At 51.0% G+C, this 12,888-nt stretch overlaps 1 protein-coding gene across 1 annotated transcript; it reads right to left on the reverse strand.

Moving 5' to 3' along the window:
* Positions 1-512: 512 nt before the first annotated feature.
* Positions 513-12,778, reverse strand: PHTF1 (putative homeodomain transcription factor 1). The gene is made up of 18 exons (XM_053964049.1): positions 12,628-12,778; positions 12,507-12,563; positions 12,361-12,430; positions 11,598-11,756; positions 11,093-11,252; positions 10,662-10,787; positions 9,721-9,880; positions 8,476-8,646; positions 8,317-8,394; positions 6,476-6,688; positions 6,021-6,149; positions 5,328-5,600; positions 4,669-4,800; positions 4,449-4,535; positions 3,890-4,045; positions 3,407-3,502; positions 2,729-2,854; positions 513-2,381 (listed from the first exon to the last, which is right to left on the reverse strand). The coding sequence occupies exons 1-18, from the start codon at positions 12,664-12,666 to the stop codon at positions 2,361-2,363; spliced, it is 2,253 nt and encodes a 750-aa protein (XP_053820024.1). The 5' UTR covers positions 12,667-12,778; the 3' UTR covers positions 513-2,360.
* Positions 12,779-12,888: the final 110 nt, after the last annotated feature.

A 12,888-nucleotide genomic window follows, 5' to 3' on the forward strand; every position in this document is an offset into this window, starting at 1 on the left:
GGCCCCCGGCGCGGCGCGGGGCGCGGAGCAAGGCGCGGCCCCCGCAGCCGCCTCAGGCCCGCCCGCCCGCAGCCCGCGCCGCCGCCATCTTGGCTCCGGGCGGGCCCGGCGCCGCCATTGGCCGCTGCGCGCGAGGCGTCGCGGATCCACCAATCGCAGGCGGGCACGGCCGTGACGCGCGCGCGGGGGGCGGGGCCTGCTACGCTGGAGGGGCGGGTGATACCATGTGGGGCGCGGGGGGGGACGCGGGGCGGCACCACCCGGCTCCTGCGGGGGGAGGGGGGTGAATGACATTTTCTGGGTTTTTGGGATTTCTGCCATTCCAGGGAATTCGCGGCTCGGTTTCATCCCCGCCCCGCGTCCCGCCCGCCTGTCGTGTGGCGTTTTAGGTCCGGTGAAGTGGCTGCTTCGGTCCTACACAGGAACTGTTTCTGTTCAGCCTTTTAGAATTAAATAAATGAAATAAATTAAAAATTGCCTCCAGGCAGCGTGGCATTTTCTGCACCAGACGCTATTATTTGTCTTCTTTTTATTTATAGTGCATAAAGCCCATAAATAGTGCTCCAGATTGGAGTAACACCTCTCATATTATTACTATTATTCTCCACCCCACTTACTCCCATATGGAGCACTGAAGAATAATTATTAATGACTAATTATGCAAATATTCTATTGTATATGCAAATTAGGGGACAAAATCTTTTCCTACTGCAACCCCATAGCATATACCAACACCCGCAGCACAAAGAACTGTAAAAAAACCCCAAAAATAAATGAAAAACAAAACCACACACATGCACAAAACAGCATTGTAAGAGTCAAAACCCGAACCACAAGCCCTACCTGTGTGGGATTTCCCCTTCCCAAGACCTTTCACTGTGCTTCCTGCATCCACATGGCCTTGGAATGCTACACAAGGGATGGATGAGCTGGGTGTAAATATTTATCTATTGCACAGCACCTCCACACACACTCCTGAGGTTCTTGCAAATCACTCATTATTTTTACACAGATCTTAAAACCCAACTCCAGTTCCTGGCCTGTTGCTTGTGCACTGTCTAAACCAGGGTCTTGGTTGGCTTTCAGGGGTGTGAGCCAGGTTTTACCCACAAACATGCTGCTGTTCTGCAAAACAAATGCAATTTATTATTGGATGTTTCCTCGACCCCCCCATTCCAGTAACAGATGTTCAAAAAGATGGTATAAAAATCATCCAGTAGAAACCGTTGGTAACGATGAAGTGCTTGTCCTGCAGGTTTATTTGCACATTTTGCTATATAAAAATGTCACCTCCTTTTACATCTCACAAGTTTTCCTTGTACAGAAAATAGCTGTAAACAATTTACTACCAAAGATTCTTCTGCCATTTCACCCTCCTGTGAAGGAATGAGAAGTTCCTCAGTTTTTGCTCTTTTCCCTACTAATAAATAGAAGCTGTTGGAGCCAGTGAAGGGAAATGTTGCAGAAGCCTTCAAATGTTTTCTTGCTCTCCATGACCTTTCTAAACATGAACCTGAGGAAGTCTTTGTCAAAGCTGGTTTTTCCCCCCAGATTTCCTCCCCAGCAGGGCTGGGCTGCAACAGCTGCTCACAGCACGGAGCAGAGCTGCTGTCACAGCCAGGACAGGATGGAGCTGAGCATTCCAGGGAACAGATGTGGCAAAACATTCTCCAGCTCGTGAACACTTTGCCTGTAGTGTGTGTTGAAAGGTTTTTCTCCTGGAACTGTCCTCCAAAAACACTGAGAATTTCTTTGCAGCAGCACCAGCACAAAGCCACCAGCAGGATTTGGGTGTTGCTGGATTGGCAGCAGGGAAGGGGAATTCACCTGGTGCATCCTGGGCTGCTTCAGGATGGAGGCAGAGCTTTAAGGAAAGAAAAGCTCTTCAGCACAGCCAGGTCAGTGCAGCAAAGGATTCTCAACCTGGAATATTCCAGTGCAGCCCCAGGAAGGCTGACTGGGCCAGGAGGGCTGAGCCCCTCCTTGCCACATGCCCAGGTCCAGGTTTTACAGAAACGTGGCCCCAGCCACAGCCAGTGGTGTCCCCCAGCTGCAGCTCTTGTATGGCTTTAGTGTTTGATGTCCCACAGCAGTTCCTGCTGGTTCAGTGCCAGCTGCCAGGATTTGGCCCCATTAATCCAGTTTTTCTGTGCATGCCATGGGATGACATCACTGAGGAGACCAGTTCACTCTGGATGCTGTAGAGCAGTAAAGCAGAAAGAAAACTTCTGATGCACACACTGGGAATCTGTTTAAAAATTGGAATTACAGATTTCTGTCAGTTTTCTTCTTTCTGCCCACACTGCTGGTTCTCTTCTCTGGTGTCTGGTGGAGATGCCCAGGGCTGATGTTCTGCCAGTTCATGGTTTGATTTTCCATAACTGCAAAGAGATAAGAAAGGGAGTTTGGGTCTAACAGGAATGGTCTTAATCTCCAATAACATTCTGTGTCTCCTGCCCATCCTGCTCTGCACAGTGAGCTTCAGTTTCAGGATGAGCCACAGGAGGACTGGGATAAAGGGAGGAACCCTGGATTCTCACAGCTTCACCTGAAGGGAACTGAAACTGAAGTGAGCCCTGTCCTTCCCCCCAAAACTGGCTCAGGGAGGTGGGGACACACCCAGCAGGTTCTGGTGTCTGGGTCCCAGTGCAAACCCAGGCTTCTCTCAGGGCTGTGGCCCCAGGAGTGACCCCAGAGCTGTTCTGCTGGCTGGCACAGGGACACTTACTCTGATATTGAATCCCAGCAGGTCACTGATCACTCCTGAGACAGCAGAGAGGATGACAACCCGTGTGATGTTGTAGATCAGTGGGTTCATGGTCAGTCCATACAGCCTGAATGGACTATCCAATTCCTGCAGAGACAGGACAAGGGTCCATTAGCACTCCCCAAGAGCAAGAATTCATCCTCTGACTTTTAGCTTAGCACTGGCACAACAGACTGGGCTGCCTCTGTGTCCTTTCTTAGATACACGTACAGGAATTGCCAGTGTTCCAGAGACATCTCCTGCTGAATCCAAAGTCTCTGCAGCAACCCCAGCTGCCCCAGAGCCTGACACTCCAGGCTGCAGAATCACCCAGCCCAGTCCATGGACTCAGACTCTGCTCACTCCTTCCCAAATCTCTCCCTGCTGCTGGCAGTGAGCTCCAGCATCAGAGCAGCTGAAGGAAAATGAGACTGGAGCAGTCAGGAGAAGCTGTGCTCACCCCAGCCTCTCCTCTCACTTAGTTAAACCACTGCTCATCAAGAGTTCCCAGCACTAATTAGCCACACTGGCCTTTCCTGTCACAGCTGCAGCAGCACTGACAAACCCCCTTTGTGAGCACCAACTCCAGGAGCCAAGGGAAGGGCAGGGCCACATGGCATTGCCATAACTCCCTGCTGCCACTCAGGCACAGCATCTCACCTTCAACAGCTTTGTGGACAGCTTCAGCACATTGTTCACCAGAGAGAGCTGCTCCTTCTTGTTTGGCTTCTTCTCCATCTTCAGGTACAAGTTTATCTGTGACAGACACCACAGGCCAGGGGCTGATATTCCAGCACCAGCCCCCAAGTCCTAACTAAGGGAAATTGGAGCCATTTTTGCAATCTGCTGTCACTCCTCAAGTAGTGAATTTAGCACTGATAACATCATTCTTTTCCAATTGTTTTGGCTAATGCACATGAACCCAGAGACCAAAATAATCTAGAACTTTGGAGTTTGAGTCTGGCCCAACAGGACCAGCCCATCTCTCCCATGCTGACCAGTGCTTTGTTGCCTTCTGGCCAACACAAGGGTTGATCCCAACATTGTAAAGTTTGATTCCAGTACTTAAGCTGGTTTGAAATACAATAATTATATCCAAACAAACCACAAAGCCCAGAGGAGAACAAGCTGAAGGGGAGCTACCTGCTCAGTGAGCAGGATGGAAATGTTGCTGTATTTTTTGTTGGTCTCAGAGCCCAGAGATGCCAGACGTAGCAGAAAGAGGAGCAGTGCTGCCTCCCACATCAGGAACTCCCAGTTGTAAGCTGCACTCAGAAAGGTTTTGTGACCCTTAAGAACCTGTATGGGGAGAAAACAAAGCACCAAATGTCACTGACAAAGTGCCTGTTCTCGGGACAAGTGCACAAGCACTGCCCTTGCTCCTCCTCTGCCAAGCCCTGTGTGCTCTACAGCCACTGACAGCTCTTCCCAGGAAGTGTAAATCACTCTTGAGATGGGGTTACAGGGAAAGGTCTCATCTCTAACCTGCCTTTAGCTTGGAATTGGATATATTTTCCTTCTGCTCAGAAAAAGAGCCTTGTTCCTCCTCTCTCCTCCCTCTGCCCATCTAACAGGCGATGAAGTGCCTTTCCTTGTCCCACTGGCAGTCTCAGCCAAGCCTTTTGCAGGCTGCTGAAAGGAAAGCCTCCAGCACTTGGGAGGGTTTTCCCTACTTTATAAACCACAAAGGTTAAAATCTCACCTGGGCACAGCAGATAAAAGCAATTGAAAGAGCCAGTAAAAAGACTGAGGACACCACAACATCCACAGACCTCTGGGGGCCTCGTCTCTGCAGAAACAAGGACACAGGGTCAGGGCTGAGTGTGGTGTGCAGGCAAAACCCACCACAAACAGCTGGCACTGGCACTGGCACTGGCACTGGCACTCCCTCTGCAATAACCAAACCCCAGATCAGAACTCACCTTCAGGTAGGAGCGAAGGGATAACCAGATCTTGATGTTCTCCACCTTCTTGAGCCTGAAGTGAGGGATTTCGTATTTCCTGGCTTTCCGAGCAGATGTAATGTGACTGAAGAGCTTGGCAAACAAAAACCTCTGCAAGTTAAAACCAGAACCATAAATTAGAGTAAAACAGAACAGACTGTTTGGGATTCTTAGTGGTACCAGGCAAAAAGGGTCACTGGGGAAGCTCAGCATGAGACCTGGGCGCTCAGCCTCTGTAGCAGCAGTTGTTTTCATAGAATTCCAGATTGGTTTGTATTGGGAGGGATCTTAAAGCTCATCTTTTCCAGCCCTTGTCAGGGGCAGGGACACCTTCCACTCTCCCAGGCTGCTCCAAGCCCTGGCCAACCTGGCCTTGAAGACTTCCAGGGATGGGGCAGCCACAGCCTCTCTGGGCAACAGAGAGGGGACAGAGTAAGACCTTGGGGACAGGTAAGGGGGGAACAGGGCAGTCAGGAATGCTATTGATAGGTATCATTTGTGACTGATCAATAAGAGCCTTCCCAGACTCCCCTCCATGACCTTGGCAAGGGCTGGGATGAGATGAGCATTAAGGTCATCATGCCATTTTTATTCCTGCTCTGCAGGTTCCTGAAAGGCACCAGGACCTTTAAACCCACCTGTTTGTAGGTTCTCTCAGCAACACACATCATGAAGAAAAACATCCAGGTTAAGCACAGCCTTTCCAGAAAGTTGATGGCAGACAGGATGAGCACAGGGGCGCTGACAGGGGCTCCACAGAAGACGTGCAGAAGCTCCATCAGAGAAATGGAGCAGAGCTGCTCCAGGTTATCCGTGCGGAACAGTCTGTAGAGGAACGGCAGAAAGGCCAATCCGATGGTGATGATGTTTCCCAGCATTTGATACCCCACTCCTTGCTGGTGGGCATTAACCTGGCAAGCAGGAATAAAAATGGGATGATTACCTGGGCTTTGCATCAAGGAAAAGGCCTGTTGTTGTGGTAGCATCAACTCAGACAAGCAGTGGGTTCCCCTTCCCCTCACAGGACAGAGCCTAAAATAATTCCACCCGTTTCAGTCCAAACCCAAAACCAATCAGCCAAATAATCACCACTTTCAGCACCCTGCAGAGACAATCAGTGATGATTAGCACTTGTCAGTCTTCAAGAGACCTCCTAAACTGGCAGTTAGGCAATTTTTCAGTAAGAACATGTGGGACAACCATCTTTGCAGCTGGGGAGGGACCAGTGTCATAGTGCCCCTAATATTTGCACGTGTAGCTGTTTCCAGGGGTTTTGGTGGTTTTTTTCTGAAGTGTGAGGGAGAGGTTGCAATGCCACACAGCCCCCTTACCCTGCTCATGATAATCCCACTGATCTCCAGCACGGACATGTCCACCTTCTTGCAGTCATTCCCTTCCCAGATCAGAGCACTCACTTTGGCAGATGCTGGGCTGGTGTTCTGCAGCCAAAACAGATGGTTCTAGAAAAGAGAGGAGTGCAAAAGCTGGGTCAGCTCCTTCTGTCCTGCTGTAAGAAATGCCTTTGCCTAGAACACATTTGGACTGAGGGGGAAATTCCATTTTGGGTGAAATGCTTTGTTTTGGGATAAGCAGCCGTGCAGAGGGGAGGGATAGACTTGATCAGGAATCACTGATATAATTTTGAGCACTCCAGACTTCCAGGGCGACTCTGGCTTCATGCAGGCTGCTCACCTTACACCAACAGCATCCTCATGTGCCACTCGTATTTGGGAAGACGGGGGGAAGAGGGAGAAGCACTCCCAGCTCCTGGATGGAAACCACCAACCTGCTGGAAGACGTCTTCCTTCAGGTCCCTGCGGGAGTCCCCGCAGGGGGAGCACTCCTCGCTGTCGCTGGTGCCGGAGGAGCGGCACTCGGGGCCGTGCAGGAGATCGTCCCACAGCATGTCCTCGGTCTCCGAGTCCTGCCGGGTGCTCTCCGAGTCCCGCCGGCTCCCGCTGCAGCTCCGGGGCCCCACGCTCAGGCACGCCCTGGGCTCCTGCAGAGCAGCAAAGGTCACACGGCACAGCGCCACGCCTGGTTTGTCCAACCAGCACCTCCTCCTCACCATCCTCCTCCTCATCCTCCTCCTCCTCCTCCTCATCATCATCTTCCTCATCATCACCATCCTCCTCCTCATCCTCCTCCTCCTCCTCCTCACCATCCTCCTCCTCATCCTCCTCCTCCTCATCATTATCTTCCTCATCATCACCATCCTCCTCCTCATCCTCCTCCTCCTCCTCCTCCTCATCCTCCTCATCATCATCATCCCCCTCCTCACCATCCTCCTCCTCCTCCTCACCATCCTCCTCCTCACCATCCTCCTCCTCATCATCATCATCCTCCTCCTCATCATCATCCTCCTCCTCATTCTCACCATCCTCCTCCTCATCCTCCTCCTCCTCATCATCATCCTCCTCCTCATCATCCCCCTCCTCCTCCTCATCCTCCCCCTCCTCCTCCTCATCATCCTCCTCATCATCCTCCTCCTCATCATCATCCTCCTCCTCCTCATCCTCATCATCATCCTCCTCCTCCTCCTCATCATCATCCTCCTCATCATCCTCCTCATCCTCCTCCTCCTCCTCCTCCTCATCATCCTCCTCACCATCCTCCTCCTCATCATCCTCCTCCTCCTCATCATCCTCCTCCTCCTCATCATCCTCCTCCTCCTCCTCATCATCCTCCTCCTCATCATCCCCCTCCTCCTCCTCATCATCCCCCTCTTCCTCATCATCCTCCTCATCATCATCCTCCTCCTCCTCTTCCCCCCAGCTTCCCAGAGCTTTGAGTGCTCCCAGTTGCACCCACATGGTGGAAATGGTTTAAGACAATGTTTGGGGAAAAAGCATTTCTATACCAGAACTCACACAGAGTTAATTCCCTATTAATTTAATTCCCTATTAAGTTAATTCCCCGTTAATTCCCTACCCCCATTCCCAACCTACAAACTAAAAACTGATGTACTTATTTTAATTCAAAAATGTCCTTTTTTATGCCTTTTGCAGAATCTGTTTTAATATTTCATTTACATTTTGTATTAATTTATATATCTCCATATTTATAACTTGATATTCACATATTTATATTTTATTTTCAGGTAGGGTGAGTGGCAGGGGCAGAAAACCAAAGTAATGAAGTGACTGAGTACATCTCAGAGAATAGATTTATTCCTTCATTACAGAAGTTGGACTTGATCCTTGTGGGTCCCTTCCAACTCAGGATAGTCTGTGATTTTAAAATCAAAATTTATTAGCTTAAAAGCTGCAAGCACAGCATTGCCTCCCAACCACAAGAGCAATTGCAGGAGCAATTAGAGGCAGCTTGGACTGTCCTTTGCTGCCAACAGAGTTAGTTAGTTATTTGTTTGTGGTTTGTTTAACAAAGCAGCACAATCAGGATTGTGAACATGGTGAAGGTTTACAAAGCTGCCAAGCAGCAGGGAGGGAAGAGGTCACACCTTGCACCTGAGGATTCTGAAGCACAATCACTTCATAAACTGTCTGTTCTGATGGAGGGGGGTGGAACGAGATGAGCTTTAAGGTCCTTTCCAGGCCAACCCATCCTGTGATTCTGTGAGCCCTGCCAGGCCTGGGGAAGCTCCCTCTCCTGACTTTACAACCATACCTGCCTGTATAAGGTGGATTCCAGTTCAGACTCCACAAAACTGTCAGAGTCCCTGGCACCCTTCAGGGCTTGCTTGACCTGCCAAGACCAAAGGAAAAACCACCTCATTATCCACAGCAAAACAGGGTGTGGAAAGCAGCACTAATCCCACCTGGGTACCTGTGAGACAGCCTGGTTGAGAGAAACCAGAGGCCTCTTCTTCTCCTCGTAGCTGTTGTCACTGGAAGCCCCTTCCATGCTGGGGCGTAGCAGGATCCTCCGTGCCACGGCCTCGGCGTCCTCCTCGCTCGACAGCTCGTCAGAAGCACCGTCCCTGTTGGTGCCATCATCCTACAAACACACAGCCAAGGCCACACCAAGGACCAGCCTGAGTCCCATCAAAGGCTCAGAGGCAGAGCTGCCCCCCTGGCACAGCCCTCGGTGCCTGCAGAGGCAGCACATGACCCCACAGAGCACACAGAAACAGAATTCTCTTGGCATCAGAGACTTCACAGATTTTAACTCCTTCCCCCTGCTCTTGTCTTGCCTGAGAGGTAATGAGAGAGAATTTTGGGTGGGTGGATTTGGAGTTGGGGAAAGGGCAGGAAGAGGAGGATGCAGCAGCAGCTCTTGGCTGTGCCTTACCAGCAGCCTCAAGCCCAGATGTATTTATGAGCTGGGGGGTAACAAACCCAAAATCCTGGGCTGTGCCCCTACACCGAGCTCTGCCTCCCTCCAAACTCCTTCACAGAGAGGAGGTGGGATGGCACAGTACAACAGAATTCCACACAGGATCTACTCCAAGTTCTTCATGTGGAGTTAGCACAATACAGGCCCAGAGGAAACTCAAGAGTAATTCCCAAAATCTTTATGTTTCACAGCTTTCAACAGAGGTCACGATGCTTTAGCTCTTTCTCTCTCCCTAAGGGAGGTCTCAGTCTTGCAAGACAAAATAATTTATGGAACTGCTTTTGAAAATGGCCAGTTTAGTCATCATCAGCACTCTCCCTTAACTGAACACCTTGTGATCAGAAGTGTCAACAATTAACAGAGCACTCTGGTAAAACACACATTCCAGCACTGTCTGTTTGACCATACTTGGTCAGGTTGGACAGGGTTGGAGCAACCTGGGCTAGTGGAAGGTGTCCCTACCCACAGCAGGGGTGGAATGACCTTTAAGATTCCTTCCAACCCAAACTATTCTGGAATTCTATTCTATGATTGTGAAAAGAAAGTACCAGCACATTTTCAGCTGCTCAGTGAGAGGCAGAAAGGGGTTTCTAGGCTCCCTAATGCAGGCAAAGATTAGCAGAAGGAGGGAATATCTTGTATTAGATCAAACCATCCAGTTAAATACCAACACACTTCTGGGCACACAAAGAACACATTGAAAATGTGATTTCAAAGGATCTCCCCTGGCAGTACCTGATGGCTCTTCTCCCCATCAGAAAGTTTACTTTTCTCTTTGGAGTGCAGCAGCCTGTGTTCAGATCTGGCCTGTCTGGGTTTGATGCCATCACCCACAGCACTCACACCACTTTCTGTCTCAGTCCCTTTCTCAGCTACCAGCTTTACTGTTCTATTCCTAGGAGAGAAAATACAATTAAATGCTTTTATGTCAGGGAAAAACTCTTTGGGGTAAAACAATCTGGTCTTCCCTTGTCACACAGGTGCTGCATCAAACAAGATACCTAAGGGATAAATAATTTCATTTGGCAGGCTTTGTGTGCTGAGTCTGTTAAAAGATTTATATCTGCTTCACTCTCACTCAACATGTCTTTTGTATCTCTAATAGTATCTTAAAACTTCTAAATCGAGGGGAAATTTTCCTTATTTTTTTAAAAATAAGAGCAGTTCAGAAAACAAAAAGTCCTCACGAAGAGAAAGCACCTGTGAGCTGGAAACTCACCAGGAAATTCACCTGGGAAAACAGGAGAAAACAATGGAATATTATCCCATCCAATCTGTCCTCTTTTTCCTTGAGTTACTTTTAGAGAAGGAAGGTGCCAAAGTGAGACAACTGTCCAAAGCAGAAGGCACAATTGCTTTTGGAAATCAGCTAAAACAGCAATATAATCTGAGCACTCACTCAAACAAGGTCACTTATCTGATAAATAAAAATAAACTCCACCACATTCTTCAGCTCATCTAACACTTGGTTTCACATGATCTAATTTTATACAGTCTAATTTTATATGAGCTAATAAGGACATACTAAACATTCCTGAGGAATCAGCTTCCCACATTAAAGTTTTAATTCAAGAAAAGACTGACAGTTTGTGGGGATGTCAGTGACAGCCTTCATCCTCCAGTACCAAATTGCTCCCAGTGTCATGAGCAGCACAAGCCCAGCAGGGACCACGTACCTCCTCTGGAAGAGCAGACTGGATAAATTGGTCAGCAGGGATGCAGAGCCAGACTGCTCTTCCTTGCTGGTTCTGTCAGGAGAACACCAACTGTTCCCATCCACACCCACAGGTTTGCGTAACTTCCTGAGTTTTAAGACAAGGAGAATTAAGTTGGTGTCAGAAGCTGCTTTAAGGCCTTTTTTAAAAGATCTGAATGAGACTGGAACAGCTTTTTGGATGGCATTTTTCTGAAGCCATGCAGACAGAATACTGACTTCCAAATACAAAAATTCTGCCCACACCCCCAGCACATCAGGGCATCACTGGGAAAGGCACAAGGGACAAAATCTGGAGGGAATGAGGTTTGCTGCAGGCACGTGAAGGAGGAAAGCTGGATCCAGTCCCACGTGTCCAGCTGAGAGCCCAGCGAGGGCCCTGCTGGTGCTCACCTGCGGCGCCGGCTCAGCCCGTTGCTGCCTGCAGGTCTGTTCACCTGGGTGGACACGATCTGGCAGTGAACTGTCCCCAGCAGCAGCATCAGGCACAGGGGTCCCATCACTTCACTGGCACTCACAACAGGCACCATGAAGTACAGCACCACTGCTACCACTGGAAAGGGGGAGATGGCACCAACACAAAAATTAAAGAGTCTGTCTCAGCTATTTGTTTTTACTGTGCTTTGTTGTACTGTTATTTAATTTCTGCAATTATTAGTGCCACACACTGTGAAATGCACATTATGTAGGTTCCAGACAAGATCCTCACGCTTTAGATTATGGACTACAACATCACAGACTCACTAAGCTTGGCTAAGCCCTCTGAGCCCATCGAGTCCAACCACTCCCCCAGCACTGCCAGGTCCACCCCAACTCGTTTCCCCAGGAGCCACATCCATACATTCTTTGATGTCACATTCCTTGCAGGAGAAGGTTTATGGCACAGCCTGTTCCTCACCTTGCATAACGTAGAGCACCAAGAGCCACATAAAAATCCGCTGGGAAGTGACCTGTATCCACCACTGGCTGAACAAGGGGAAGAACACCACTCTCACAATTCCCTTCCTCGTCAGCGATGTCCAGGGAATTTCAGGCTTGGCTTTGGCAAAGGTAGAGCCTTGGATTAAAGGGGAAACAAGCCACCATTAACTGTGAATCACAAGAGCTCCCTTGCTGGAGTTTGGGCAGCCCCAGGGCTGAGCAGGGGGTGACAGCAGCCCAGTTTCAGGCACCATTCAAAGCTGCACAGTCCCAGCAGACACAGCTACAGCAGCTCCTTGTCTTCTCTCATTGCTCTGGCTCTGCCCCTTCCCTGCCCACCCAACCCTGGCACTCCTGCAGAGCCACCCGGACTGCTCCTGCTCTGCTCTCAGGTTTTCAGTGCTCCCGAGCAGGGGCTCCCCCGGCAGCAGGGCAAGTTCTGCTTCCCCTGCCCTGCACAAAGCTGGGATGCACCTACAGAATCGTGGAATATCCTGGTCTGGCAGGGACCCACAGGGACCGCCAGCAATCCCACCCTGGGCATCCCTGGGAGCGCTGTCCTGGAGCTCCGGCAGCCTCGGGGCCGTGCCCGTTCCCCGGGGAGCCTGGGCAGTGCCAGCAGCCTCTGGGGAAGGAACCTTTCCTGATACCCAACCAAGCAAACCCTCCTCTGACCCTCCAGCCGCTCCCTGGTGCCATCCCTGTCCCGGAGAGGAACGGACAGAGCCAGCACCGCTCACCGCTGATCAGATCCACGTCGATCAGATCGGGCTGGATGTGCCCCTTTTTCTTCGGCTTGTTCTTGAAGCCCTGCGGGGCGGAACACACGGCCGAGTTAGCGGCGAGGGGCGCGGGGCCCGCTACTCTCCCCCGCCGCCGCCGGTACCTTCATCTGGGTCTGCTCCACGGCCTTCTCCCATATCTGCTGGTCGTAGGCCCCGATCTGCGGGGAGAGGAGGCTGAGGGCACGGCCGGGCCCGCGCCCGCCCGCCCCGCGCCGCACTCACCTTCTTCTGGTACCATGAAATGGCATCGCGACAGGCCATGGGGAGCGGCGGCACCGGCACCGACACCGGCACCGACCCCGGCCCGGCACCGGCACCGACACCGGCCCGGCACCGGCACCGACCCCGGCCCCGCTCCCGTTACCCTGGAAACCGCCCGGCGCTCGACTGGCTCCGCCTGCCGCCCCCCCAGGCTGCCAACCCAGGCAGCGCCAGCCGAGCGCCGAGCGCCCCCCCCACACCCCCCCCACAAGCCGCAGAGGA

Source organism: Vidua chalybeata, chromosome 24, assembly GCF_026979565.1.
Source record: "Vidua chalybeata isolate OUT-0048 chromosome 24, bVidCha1 merged haplotype, whole genome shotgun sequence".
NCBI lineage: Eukaryota > Metazoa > Chordata > Aves > Passeriformes > Viduidae > Vidua > Vidua chalybeata.

Bases quoted from the DNA above. Each gene is read 5' to 3' on its own strand.
- PHTF1 (XM_053964049.1), bottom strand. From the start codon at position 12,666: ATGGCCTGTCGCGATGCCATTTCATGGTACCAGAAGAAG. The intron at 12,431-12,506 runs GTACCGGCGGCG...TCCGCCCCGCAG, and splicing joins TGGAGCAGACCCAGATGAAG to GGCTTCAAGAACAAGCCGAA. The intron at 11,253-11,597 runs GTGAGGAACAGG...CCCCCTTTCCAG, and splicing joins GGTGCTCTACGTTATGCAAG to TGGTAGCAGTGGTGCTGTAC.